The sequence below is a fragment of the Phasianus colchicus genome, chromosome 33 (genome assembly GCF_987193195.1).
Source record: "Phasianus colchicus chromosome 33, bPhaCol1.hap1.1, whole genome shotgun sequence".
NCBI lineage: Eukaryota > Metazoa > Chordata > Aves > Galliformes > Phasianidae > Phasianus > Phasianus colchicus.
In genome coordinates, this window is record NC_143468.1 from 2,887,179 (window position 1) to 2,900,304 (window position 13,126).

A 13,126-nucleotide genomic window follows, 5' to 3' on the forward strand; every position below is an offset into this window, starting at 1 on the left:
GCGGGACGTTTTGAGCTCTCCGCCAATCAGCTCTCGGGGCGGGGCGAACCCAGCCGTAATTTGGGTTTTTTTGTCCCAAATTCGCGATTTCTGCCGCTTCCGGGGCGCTCGGCTCCTCCCCCCCCCAGACCGAGGCTCTCCCCTCCCCCCCCACCCCCCACCCCCACACAGGGGCTCTGTGCCCCACGCAGCCCCCCATACCTGCCCCCCCCCATATCCCCCCCTCTGCCCCCACCCCCCCATGTGCCCCCCCCATCTCCCATCCCACCCCCATCTGCCCCCCCTTTCCACGCCCCCCCCATATCACTCCCCTTTCCATCTCCCCCCCATCTCCCATCCCACCCCCCCATCTGTCCCCCCCCCACCCCATATCTCCCCCCCTTTCCATCTCCCCCCATCTGCCCCCCCCAATTCCATCCCCATCTCCCCCCCCCCCCCATCTGCCCCCCCCACAGCACAGTGACACAGGGATCCCATCCAATATCTTTATTGGGGGGGTGAGATGGGGGCAGGAATAAGAACGAAACCCCCTCCCACACCACCACCACCCAATGGGGCAGTGCCACCCCCCCCGCCCCCCCACGGTGTTGGGGGTCACCGCTGGGGGGGGGAGGGGAGGGGGTCACCCTGCCCCCCCCCCCCCAACTCACCCACGGGGGGGGGCTGTGAGCTCAGCTGACAGCCGAGGGCTGCAGGGTCCCGTTGGGGGGGTCCTCAGGGCGCGGGGTGCTCTGTGGGGATGGAAGAGGGGATGATGAGGGGTGAGGGGGGGGGCTGTTGGGGATTGGGGGGGGGTTTGGGGGGGTCCTTTGTGGCTCCCATACGAATCGGTCGCCCCATGTGGGGTTGGAGAACCGACAGACTGAGAGCGGCTCTCTGGGCTCCTGCTTGAAGCCAGCGGTTATGGGAGAACCGACAGCCTTCATCCAGGGCCGGGGGGGGATATGGGGGGGGGATATGGGGCTGGGTGTGGGGTGGGGGGCACACGGCCCCAGAAGGGAGAGGGCTGTGGGTGGCGAAGTGATGGGAGCGGTGGGGGCCACCTGGTGCTCCCAGAATACATGGGGGGAACCCACCGCCCCAGGTTATGGGGTCAGCCATTGCCCCCCCCGGGATATGGGGTATGGGGTCACACACTGCCCCCAGAATACAGGGTATGGGATCACCCACAGCTCAGAGATATGGGGTGTGGGGTCACCCACCGCCCGCCAACATAAGAGGTATGGGGTCACCCACTGCCCCTGGGATATGGGGTCACTTAGGATATGGGGTATGGGGTCACCCACTGCCCCAGGGATACGAGGTACAGAGTCACTTGCTGTCCCTTTGGTGTGGGGTCACCCACAGCCCCTAGGATATGGGGTATGGGCTCATCCACTGCTCTCAGAATACATGGTATGGGGTCACCCCCACACCCCACCTCAAGGACATGGGGTCTCCCACTGTCCCCAGAGCCATGGGGTCACCCACTGCTCCAGGGATATGGGATCATCCACTGCCCCCCAGGATATGGGGTCACCTACTGCCCCAGGAAAGGGGGTATGGCATCACCCACAGCCTCAGGGATATGGGGTCACCCATTGCCCCTGTGCTTATAGGGTCACCCACATCCCCTGGGATAGGGGCTATGGGGTCACCCCCTGCCCCCCAGGATATGGGATATGGGGTCACCCGCAGCTGGATGCCAGCAGCCCTGCTCCATTCCTACCTGTGCAGGTGACACCGTGGCCGTGGTGAAGCTGTGGGTGCCCCTGTCTGTGGGTGCCACGTGTGGGGGGGGGATCCCGGCGTGAGGGGGGTCCTCCAGGGCCAAAATGTCAATGGGGGCTTCAGCCACATCCCGGATGGACGGAGCGAGGGCGGCGGACGGATCGAAGAGCAGAGGGGATGGGGGACACTGCAGGCCATCACCCACCACGTCCAGGTCCTATGGGGCAGCACGGGGGGGGGGGCATCAGGAGGGGTCCCGAAGCCCCCAGACCCAATGCAGAGCTGACCTCTGCTGCTTGTAGGGTTGGAAAGGTCCTTCGAGGTGATGGAACCATGGGATGGTTGGGTTGGAAGGGAACTTCAAGATGATGGAATGTTGGGATGGGATGGGATGGGATGGGATGGGATGGGATGGGATGGGATGGGATGGGATGGGATGGGATGGGATGGGATGGGATGGGATGGAGAACCACAGGATGGTTGGGATGGAAAGGTCTTCAAGGTGATGGAATCATGGGATGGGTTGGGTTGGAAAATCGTGGGATGGTTGGGTTGGAAGGGACCTTCAAAGTGATGGAACCATGGGATGGGTTGGGCTGGAGAAGTATGGGATGGTTGGGTTGGAAGAGACCTTAAAGGTCATGGAATTATGGATTGGGTTGGGTTGGAACACCATGGGATGGTTGGGTTGGAAAGGTCCTTCAAGGTGATGGAACCATGGGATGGTTGGGTTGGAAGGAACCTTCAAGATGATGGAACCACAGGGTGGGTTGGGTTGGAGAACTATGGGATGGTTGGGTTGGAAGAGACTTTAAAGATCATGGAACTATGGGTTGGGTTGGGTTGGAACACCATGGGATGGTTGGGTTGGAAGGGGCCTTAAAAATCATGGAACTATGGGTTGGGTTGGGTTGGAACACCATGGGATGGTTGGGTTGGAAGGACCTTAAAGATCATGGAACTATGGGTTGGGTTGGGTTGGAAAACCATGGGATGGTTGGGTTGGACAACTATGGGATGGTTGGGTTGGAAAGGTCCTTCAAGGTGATGGAACCATGAAATGCTTGGGTTGGAAAACCATGGGATGGTTGGGTTGGAAGGACCTTAAAGATCATGGAACTATGGGTTGGGTTGGGTTGGAACACCATGGAATGGTTGGGTTGGAAAAGTCCTTCAAGGTGATGGAACCTCGGGATGGGTTGGAGAACCGTGGGATGGTTGGTGTGGGATGGGATGGATAAAATTTGGTGCGTGAGGCACACGAGGCTCCAGCACCAGCTTTCCCCGTGTCCCACCTACGTTCACTGGTGAAAAGGAGGAGCTTTGGGACACCTCCCTTCCAGCAGCACGTCCAACTTACATCGCTGAACTCCAGGGGCAAACTCTCGGTGGGCTGCAGCTCCGCAGCACTCAGGTACAGGTCAGTGGGGGCTGCCTCCAGCTCCTCGGGGACAGCCAGCACCTGCTCAGGGACGTACATCTGGGGGGGCAGGCGGAGGTGCAGCGGGCAGCAGGGCTCCTCCGAGAGGCTGACGGGAACGGGTTTGTTGCAGGGCACCTCCTCAGAGCCCTGGCACGGTTTGAACAGCGTCTGGTTGGTGTCCTGGCAGATGTCTGCAAGATGTGGTCAAGGGAAAACTGCAGTATGGCTACAGCCTGACTACAGGGAGAGAATCGTAGAGTGGGTTGGAAGGGAGCTTAAAGGTCATGGAAACATGGGATGGGTTGGAGAACCACGGGTGGTTGGGTTGGAAGAGATCTCAAATACCATGAAATCATGGATGGTCGGGTTGGAAGGGACTCCAATGGAACAATGGATGGTTGGGTTGGAAGGGACCTTAAAATCATGGAACCGTGGAATGGGTTGGAGAACCATAGGACTGCTGGGTTGGAAGAGATCTTAAAGATCATGAAAATATGGGATGGGTTGGAGAACCATGGGATGATTGAGTTGGAAGAGATCTTAAAGATCATGGAAACACGGGATGGGTTGGGTTGGATGGTTGGGTTGGAAGAGATCTCAAATACCATGAAATCATGGATGGTCGGGCTGGAAGGGACTCCAAAGATCATGGAACAATGGATGGCTGGGTTGGATCTCAAGTATCATGGAACCATGGGATGGCTGGGTTGGAAGGGGCCTTCGAGATGATGGAATCTTAGGGTGGGCTGGGTTGGAAAACCATGGGATGGTTGGGTTGGAAGAGATCTCAAATATTATGGAACCACGGGATGGGTTGGGATAGAAGGGACCTCAAAGATCATGGAACCATGGGATATTTGGGTTGGAGAACGGTGGGATGGTTGGGTTGGAAGGAACCTTAAACTCATGGAACCGTGGGATGGTTGGGTTGGAAGGGGCCTCCAAGATCAAACAACCACAGAAAGGTTGGGTTGGATGAGACATCACAGACTGTAGAACCATTGAGTGGTTGGGTTGGAAGAAACCTGAAACATCATCGAACCACAGAATGGTTGAGTGGGAAGGGAGCCCAGAAGCCCCCCAGCCCCACCGCCATCAGCCCCCCATGGCACTGAGCACCTCCAGGGATGGGGCACCCACACTTCCCTGGGCAGCACGTTGATAATTTCCATTTCAGAGCATCTCCTGTACAGCACAGAGGCTGCAGTGCCCTCCCTCAGCCGGGACCGCGGTTCAGCTGCTTCCACCCTTTTTCCTTCCCAGGGAAAAACCCAATTCCTGTCTGAGGTGTCAATAGGATTTCCTGCCTTTCATCAGCACCGCTGCAGCTGTGCAGAGCAGCACGAGAGCAAAGCCCATCTTTGGGCAGAACACCAACATGCACCCATAGCCCATATCCATACCTGTACCCCAAATCCATACCCGTATCCCATATCCCCCAAATCCACCGGGTGCTGAGCACAGAGCACCACTCTGGGGTCAGACCCCAGAATCCCAGCCTTCAGCACCCAGCCGGGCTGCTGCAATCTGAGGCATCCCCTTTGCAGCCTCTCCTTTATGGGAGAGGAAAAAGCAAAGCTCAGCCCCACGGATGTTGGCAGAAAGCGTCGGGTTTGAGCCCATTTCCCAACTGACCGCAGCTCCGCGCTCAGTGGGGTCAACAGCACACACTGCCAGGAGGGTGAACTGCACAGCTGATGGCTCAGATGCGTGGAAACCCAGCCCCACTTTTTCCACTCCCCCACTCACTCTGAGCGTGCCTTGCTCAGAACATGGGGGGGCTGCATCCGGCCCTCCTTCCCACCCCCATGGCCACAGGGAGGAACACCAGCAGCTCCCAGCACACAGTTGCAGCAACAAGCCCCAGAGCTCAGCCTCCCACTGCTGCCCCACAGCTCAGCACCCCCCCAGCGCCCACCCCGAGCTCCCAGCTTTGGGTGGGGGTCCCACAACCCAGCCGTGACACAGAGCAGCTCCTGAGCTTGAGGGGACGCAGCACCACGCAGGACCTGCTCCATCCTCCAGCCCCAACCCACGCTCTGCAAAGCCCAGCGTGGGACCCGCAGTGCAGGCCCTGCAGCTGGGAGGACCCCGTGTCCGTCCCCGGTGCCCAGCCGTGCCCTCGAGGCGCCCGAGCTCAGCTGGCATCCCGTAGGAAAACACTGCTTTGGGCTCCTGTTTGAAACCAACGGCTACAGCAAACCGCCGGCCTTGATTGAGGGCCGGAGAGGGGGGCAGGAGGGTCCCACCACCGTGGGTGGGGGGTCCCAGAGCACGGCAGGGTGGAAGGATACGAGTAAGGCAGTGCCTGGCCATGGGCAGCGAGGGGTTGGAGCAGCGCACGTCGTCCACGAAGGCCAAACATCTCTGGCTGGAGCGCGTGGTGTGAGCCTGGGGGGGCAGCGACAGCTCAGAGCAACGCCTGCTTTCAGAGGACCCCCCCCTCCCAGAGCAAACCCAGCTCTGAATGGGGTGACTGGGGGGCTGCAATGGGGGGCTGGGAGGGCTCTCAGGCTTCATCACTGTACCAAGGGATGTTTCCCACTCGTTGTTCAGGGAGGGGTGCACACAACATGGGAATGCGGAGGGCCCTACGTGGGGGGATGCGTGGGGAGGGAGATGGGGCTGACCTGCTGGAAAGGAGCTCTGCGGAGGATCTGGGTGAGCAATGGGTGAGCAGTGAGTGACGGTGAGCCAGCAGCATGCCCTGGTGGCCATGAAGGCCAAAGGTGGCCTGGTTGACCAATGGTTGACCAATGGCAGACCAATAAGTGGGCAACCACGAGCCAACTGTGTGCCCTGGTGGCCACAAAAGCCAATGGTGTCCCAGTCGACCAATGGTTGACCAATGGGTGGCCATAAGCCAGCAGCAAGTCCTAGTGGCCATGAAGGCCAACAGTGCCTTGGTTGCCCAATGGCTGACCAACAATTGACCAACGGTTGACTGTGAGCCAGCATCATGCCCTGGTGGCCAAGAATGCCAAAGGTGGCAACCTGGTTGACCAATGGCAGACCAATAAGTGGGTGACTATGAACCAACTGTGTGCCCTTGTGGCCATGAAGGCCAATGGTGTCCTGGTTGACCGATGGTAGACCAACGTTAGACCAATAATTGGGTGACCATGAGCCAACTGTGTGCCATGGTGGCCACAAAAGCCAATGGTGTCCCAGTTGACCAATGGTTGACCAATGGCTGACCAATGGCAGACCAATAAGTGGATGACTATGAACCAATTAAGTGGATGACTATGAACCAACTGTGCGCCCTTGTGGCCATGAAGGCCAAAGGTGGCCTGGTTGACCAATGGTTGACCAATGGCAGACCAATAAGTGGGCAACCACGAGCCAACTGTGCGCCCTGGTGGCCACAAAAGCCAATGGTGTCCCAGTTGACCAATGGTTGACCAATGGTTGACCAGTAAATGGGTGGCCATGAGCCAGCATCATGCCCTGGTGGCCAAGAAGCCCAACAGTTCCCTGGAGGCACCGCGCACAGCGCAGCCAGCAGGGCAGGGAGGCGCTCCCCCCCTCTGCTCCGCACTGGGCAGACTGGGAAGAGCTGGGAGAGCCCCAGAGAGCTGTGGGGCCAGGCTGAGAGCCCCGGGCACAGCCCCACACACCTGCTGGGCCGCGCCGTCGGTCGCCATCACCCTGCGCTCCTTCAGCTGCCGGTGCAGCAGAGCCTCCACGCCGTAGCGCTGCCGGTAACGCCGCAGGCATTTGAGGCGCTTCAGGTTCTCCCTTTCCTTGGCCATGAGCCCCTCAGGTCCCGTCAGGAGGCTGCTGCCTGCGGGGTGACAGGGGGGGCTCAGCGACAGCACCCACCCACCGCCCTCCTCTCGTTCCATCTGAGGGTTTTCGGGGTATCCAGGGCCAAAAATCGGGTGCCAGAGCTCTGATGCGCAGCTGAGGTCGGCGCTGCTCCTCCTGCTGGCACATCTCTGGGTCGCACAGCAGAGCCAATCCCCACTGCTCCCCACGGGGCTGTTTTGAACCACCTCCTAAAAGAACCCAGCCAAAGCTGTGAGCCGTCCCCGCGCGTGGAAGAGGAGTGCATCACATCCCAGCCCGCTCCTGCGCTCACTTGGGAAGCTGCCATCGCTGCTCCCGCTGTAATTGCAGGGCAGCTCTGCTCCTCCGCCGCCGCTTTGCTAAAACGAGCTCAACCAAATTGCTACGGCCCCAAATCCCGGTTATTTTTACCCAGACGGTGCAGCACGGGGCCATTTTCCAGGAGTTATTATAAGGCTGGGCAGGGCGAGCTCTCTTTGCCCTGCACAGCGCGACCAGCAGTGCAACCTGGGCAGCAAAGTCCCATCTGTGCCACAAAGCACTGCGTCACCGCAGCACAACGACCACCAAGCAGTCCTGCAATCCAGGCAGGGCCCTGAGGATGAACTCATTTCTCGTTTCCAAGCCCAAAAACAGGAAATCCTATCCAAAAAAAAAAAAACAACAACCCCGACTGTTGTCTCAGAACGAACCCTGCAGCCTCATTTCCTGCAGACTCTGGAAAGCTCGGAGCCTTGGCGACCTTTCCGAGCTCACCGCAGGCACGGAGCCAACCCTAAAATACCTCCCCCAGCCCTCAGCCCTCTGCTAATTACAGAGGCACACAAAGAAAAGGGCAGGGAAGCATTTCCCAGCACGGGGCTGTGTGTCCCAGGGCAGCTCAGGGTGCTGAAGCCACCAAACCCTGCCCGACTTGCCTACAGCATCGTGCTCCGCCTTGCGGCTGTGCAGGTAGCGGCGCTTCTTCTCCTTCAGGAGGTGCTGCAGCCGTTTGAACTGGTCGATGTAGAGCGACTGCAGGCGGATCAGCTTCTCCCTCATGATCAGGGCCACCTCCTCAGCTGTGTACACACCGGCGTGCCTGCAGGACACACACAGCTGAGGGGCAGCAGGGGCAGCTGTGCAAAGAGTCACACAATCACAGGATGGTTGGGTTGGGAGGGAGCTCAAGGATCACGAAGCTCCAACCCCCTGCCACATGCAGGGCCACCAACCTCCACGTTTCACAGCAGCCCAGGCTGCCCAGGGCCCCATCCAACCTGGCCTCCAACACCTCAGGGATGGACGGGGCATCCACAGCCTCTCTGGGCAGCTGTTCCAGCACCTCACCACTCTCACAGCAAACAAATTCCCCTGACATCCAACTGAAATCCGCCCTCCTTCAACTCCAAACCATTTCCTTGTCCTGCTGTTATCTCCCCTTCCCAAGAGCTGACTCCCCTCCTGTCTGCAGGCTCCCTTGAGGTCCTGGAAGCTACAATGATTCACCCCGCAGCCTTCTCTCCTCCATGCTGAACAAACCCAGCTCCCTCAGCCTGTCTTCATAGGGAGGTGCTGCAGCCCTGCTCATCTCCATGGCTCCTCTGGCCCCTCTCCAGCAGCTCCCTGCCTTTCCTGTCCTGGTGGCTCCCATCTCCTGCAGATGGGGCCTCACGAGAGCAGAGCAGAGGGGGACGATCACCTCCCTGTCCCTGCTGCCACCCCTCTGCTGATGGAGCCCAGGATCCCATTTGCTTTCCCAGCTGTAATCACACCCTGCTGGCTCGTGCTCAGCTTTTCACCCACCAGGACCCCCAGCTCCCTCTCTGCAGGGCTGCTCTCAAGGGCTGCTCCTCCCAGTCTGTATAAACGCCTGGCATTCCTCTGGACCAAGTGCCAAACCTTGGACACTCTGTTGTGTCCATCCCAGGCTGCTCTGTACTGAGAGCATCATCCTCTCCCCTCCAGGCTCAGCATCTCCACCCTGCAGCTGCAAGCAAAGGGAAACCTGCCTGCCTCTGACCTGCTGCTGACTTCCCACCTGTGGTTCTGACCCACAGATCCCTTTCCTTCCTTGGATTTACACCCAAAGAACTGGAAGCTCCCAGCAGCTCTGAGCCCCACAGCCCCCCCCAGGCACAAAGTCTGATGGCAGCACTGTTAACGATGTCACCTCCGGAGTGCAGTGCCAGCCTGTTATCACCAAACTCACTTCAAGGGATCCTCCTGGTCGCTATCAATGCTGTCAGCCTCGCTGTCTGGGTCCCCCCGCCACGTCTGATCCACTGTGATAGGATCCTGCTCCCCATCACTCCAGCTGTCCTCATCTGCAACGACAAGTGACACCAGGAGATAGGACAGAGAGGAGATGGCACCCTGCCCAGCGTGAGGAGGGCAGAGCTGGGGCACTTTGGGACACGGTGATGGGGCAGGAGGGACGTGGTTGTGGGGCAGGCTGGGATGGGGGGATGATCTGAGAGCTGTTTTCCAGCCCTGGTGGCTCTATGCCCCTATGGCACGGAGCACTCAGCCCTACAGCTGTGTGATGAAGCTCTGCCTCCTGCCAAGAGCCCTTCCTCTGCAGTGTGGTGTGAGCAAAACTCTCCCAACAGGAAACACAACGTGGCCAAAAGGCAGTGCTGATGTGAAACAACACTCCTGCAGGGCCAGGAGCCGCAGCCCGGCCCCAGCAAGCAGCCAGGAAGGAGGTGAGCAACACAGAGCTGGGAGGGACCTCAAAGGGCATCAGGTCCCACCGCCCTGCAGCACACAGGGACACCCACAGCTCCACGCAGAGCTCAGATCCCCTTATCACGTGTGTCTGCAGGGATGGGGATCCACCACCCCTCTGGTTCATTGTAACAAACCCCTTCCTTATCTCCAGCCTAAATCCTCCCCCCTTCATTTGAAACCATCTGCCCTTGTCCTGCCTCAGCAGACCCTGCCAGTCTGCCTCCTCCTGTCCTCCAGCCCCTGTGGGTACGGAGAGGCCAACCCCAGCTCACCCTGCAGTCCTCCCCCCTCCAGGCTCAGCATCTCCACCCTGCAGCTGCAAGCAAAGGGAAACCTGCCTGCCTTTGACCTGCTGGTGACTCCCCACCTGTGTGCTCCGACCCACAGACCCCTTTCCTTCCCTGGATTTACACCCTCAGCAGAAAGGAGCAGCTCGGGTCCCTCAGTGCTCACCCAGGATGCGGCTGGCTTCGCTGCGGCCGCCCTCGGTGCTCTGGGAGCCCAGCTCTGTCCTGGCATAGGAGCTGAGCTGGCACAGCAGTGTCTCACTCATGGGTCCGGGGTTGGATTTCTTCAGCTGAGCTTGGAGTGCCAAGGCGTTCCTGCGGGCGTGCTCGGCACAGAAGGACACACTGCAGGGAGACAGACGGACAGTGAGCACCCAAAGCCAGCAAACGGAGCAGGGAGACGGGTGGGAAAGGCTCCTTGGAGCAGTGCTGGAACAGCCCTCAGCACTGGGGAGAGAGAAAGTATTGCTTAAAGCCACGGAGAGAGCAACTCTGGCTCCAAATGCTCACGCTGAGCTGTTCACATCGGCCCCTTTTTTAGGGCAGAGGGGCAAAATGAAATCTCACTGCTCGCATCTCTGTGACATGTGAGCAGCCCAACCCCACCAGCACCAACCACAGCTGTGAGCAGAGCCAGGGATGGGGCACCATCACCTCACTGCCCTCTGAGCAATGATTTTCCCTTCAATCCCCCCTAAATCCCTGTGGTAGCAGTGCTCTGAGCATCCCCTGTGCTCACCAACAGCAGCAATAAAAGCACAGCAGCTCAGCAGCCCCACGCTGCACACCACAAACCTCCCCCTGCTGATGATACAGCAAACCAGGGGCCCTCATAGAATCACAGAATGGCCTGGCTTGAGAAGGAGCACAGTGCTCACCCAGCTCCAACCCCCTGCTGTGTGCAGGTCGCCAACCAGCAGCCCAGGCTGCCCAGAGCCTTGGATGCCTGCAGGGATGGGGCATCCACAGCCTCCTTGGGCAACCTGTTCCAGTGCCTCACCACCCTCTGGGTGAAAAACTTCCTCCTCATATCCAACCTGAACCTCCCCTGTCTCACTTTAAAACCGTTCCCCCTTATCCTATCACTATGCACTCACAAACAGCCGTTCCCCCTCCTGTTTATCTGCTCCTTTCAAATATTGGAAGGCCACAATGAAGTCTCCCTGCAGCCTTCTCTTCAAGCTAAACAAGCCCAGTTCCCTCAACCTTTCCTGCTCAGCCCTCTGACATCTCAGTGCCCTCCTCTGGACCTGACCTAAGAGCTCTGCATCTTTCTTGTGCTTGGAGGCCCCAGGCCTGGACGCAGTGCTGCAGATGGGGCCTCACAAGAGCTGAGTAGAGGGGGACAATCACCTCCCTCTCCCTGCTGGCCACCCCTTTTTTAATGCAGAACACAGCTGGCTGCAGGCTCACACTGCTGGTTCATGTCCAGCTTCTCACCCACCAGGACCCCCAGGTCCTCCTCCGCAGGGCTGCTCTCCAGACCTTCCCCCAGTCCGCATCAACACCTGGCACTGCCCCGACCCAACGCAGCACCCTGCCCTTGGCCTTACTGAACCTCACTGGGTTCTCGTGGCCCCACTTCTCCACCTGTCTGGGTCCCCCTGGATGGCTTCCAATGGATGGCCTGCTCAGCTGGGTGTCACCTGCTGAGGGTGCCCTCGATGCCATCGTCTGTCAGCGATGGAGATGCTGAAGAGCCCCAAGACCGACCCCTGAGGGACACAGCTTGTGACCAGCCTGCACCCCGACACAGAACCCTATTCCTAATCCACTGAACAGCCCGGCCTTCGCTTCACTCACCCGTCCTTCTTCTCTGGTTTGGGGGCAGCGTTGGGGCAGCGCTTCCCATTCTTGGCGGAGATGTAACTGCACTGCTTGAAGGGAGCGCTGCGGTCCTCGAGGATGTGTTTGATGCAGAAGTCGTGGCCGTCCAGGCGGGGCTGGGAGCACTGCCTTTGGCTGAAGGAGCAGCACTGAGGCTCCTGAGGCCGTGGGATGGGGGTGAGGCGGCCGCGGTTGGATGGCAGGACGTGGATCCGGATCCTGTTCATATCCTATAGCTGGGGGGGGGAGGTGGGGGGGGGTTAGAATGAAGCACAGGAGGAGCCTCTGCTGATGGAAGAACTCATGTGGGGAGAGAGAGGAGCAGATCCTACTGAGAGCGCTGCTCCTGATGCTGGAGGGAGGATGGGGGCTGCATGGGGGAGATTGGGAACTATGGGGTCCTATGAGTATCTGCGGGGAAGATGGGGGACTATGGGGGGAGGATGGGGGACTATGGAGATGATGGGGGCCCTATAGGTAGGATGGGGATTCTGTGGAGAGGATGGGGGCCCTATGGGGGGAGGATGGGGAACCATGGAGATGATGGCGGCCCTATTGGGGAAGACTGTGAACGATGGGGGCCCTATGGGGGAGGATGGGAACTATGGGGACGATGGCGGCCCTATGGGTAGAATGGGGGCCCTATGAAGAGGAGGGGGACCCCATGGGGACCCCATACCGTCCTGCTCTGCCCACAACCCCCAGCCCTGCACCCCACACAGCACCACCTCCCCACCCCATAACGCACAGCCCCAAACCCACCCCTCAAATACACCCCCCCCCCCCCCCCAGAGCACAGCCACCCACCCACCGCTCCGGCACCCACAGCCCCCAGACCCCCAAACACCCAGCGCTCCCCCACTGCCGCCCCCCTGCCTCCTGCGCCCCCCCCCCCCCATCCCCACCCCCCCCGCCCTCCATTCTCCCTCCATTCCCGCTCCTTACCTCGGTGCCCCCCTCTCCCTGCCCTTCCCGTTCTCCCCAGACCCCCCCATTTTATGGGTGCCCCCATTTTATGGGTGCCCCCCCCACGTGCTCCCCCACCGCCACGCGCCGGCTCCCCGCGCATGCGCACCGCCGCCTCCCGCCCGCGCCGGCGCCGCCATTTTGTCCGCGGGCGGCGGGAGCGAGGTTGGCTCCCCGGGGGGGATCGCGGCGGCACCGCCGGAGCGGAAAGACGGAGGTGAGCGGCCCCGCGGGCGGCGGGCGGCGGAGGGAGCGCGGGAGGAGCGCGGGGAAGGGCGGGAAGGCCGCGATAGGGAGCGCAGCGCCGCCGCCATCTTACCTCCGTGCCGCCTCGGCCGCGATGAAGCGGCCCGCCTCCCGACTGGCCCGCCCCGCCACCAATCGGCGGAGAGAAGAGGGGCGGTGCTTC

General features: G+C 60.3%; 1 protein-coding gene across 3 annotated transcripts; it reads right to left on the minus strand.

Annotated features, from left to right (window-relative positions):
• Nucleotides 1-476: 476 nt before the first annotated feature.
• KANSL2 (KAT8 regulatory NSL complex subunit 2) lies at nucleotides 477-13,107 on the minus strand. 3 transcript variants are annotated; one of them, XM_090128376.1, is made up of 10 exons: nucleotides 13,037-13,106; nucleotides 11,728-11,987; nucleotides 10,091-10,269; nucleotides 9,117-9,231; nucleotides 7,839-8,006; nucleotides 6,754-6,916; nucleotides 5,428-5,524; nucleotides 3,071-3,324; nucleotides 1,709-1,927; nucleotides 477-731 (listed from the first exon to the last, which is right to left on the minus strand). In XM_090128376.1, the coding sequence occupies exons 2-10, from the start codon at nucleotides 11,976-11,978 to the stop codon at nucleotides 672-674; spliced, it is 1,506 nt and encodes a 501-aa protein (XP_089984502.1). In that variant the 5' UTR covers nucleotides 11,979-11,987; nucleotides 13,037-13,106; the 3' UTR covers nucleotides 477-671. The 3 variants fall into 3 exon arrangements, with proteins under 3 accessions (XP_089984502.1, XP_089984503.1, XP_089984504.1); XM_090128377.1 differs by lacking the exon at nucleotides 13,037-13,106 and adding an exon at nucleotides 12,697-12,783; XM_090128378.1 differs by lacking the exons at nucleotides 477-731; nucleotides 1,709-1,927; nucleotides 3,071-3,324 and adding an exon at nucleotides 3,331-4,415 and having other exon boundaries at nucleotides 13,037-13,107.
• Nucleotides 13,108-13,126: the final 19 nt, after the last annotated feature.

Excerpts from the sequence above, each read along its gene's own strand:
- KANSL2 (XM_090128376.1), bottom strand. The coding sequence starts at position 11,978 with ATGAACAGGATCCGGATCCACGTCCTGCCATCCAACCGCGGCCGCCTC. Across the intron at positions 3,325-5,427 it reads GGCCAGGCACTGCCTTACTC|ACATCTGCCAGGACACCAAC; the intron begins GTATCCTTCCAC and ends CACATCTTGCAG. Across the intron at positions 732-1,708 it reads CCACGGTGTCACCTGCACAG|AGCACCCCGCGCCCTGAGGA; the intron begins GTAGGAATGGAG and ends CCATCCCCACAG.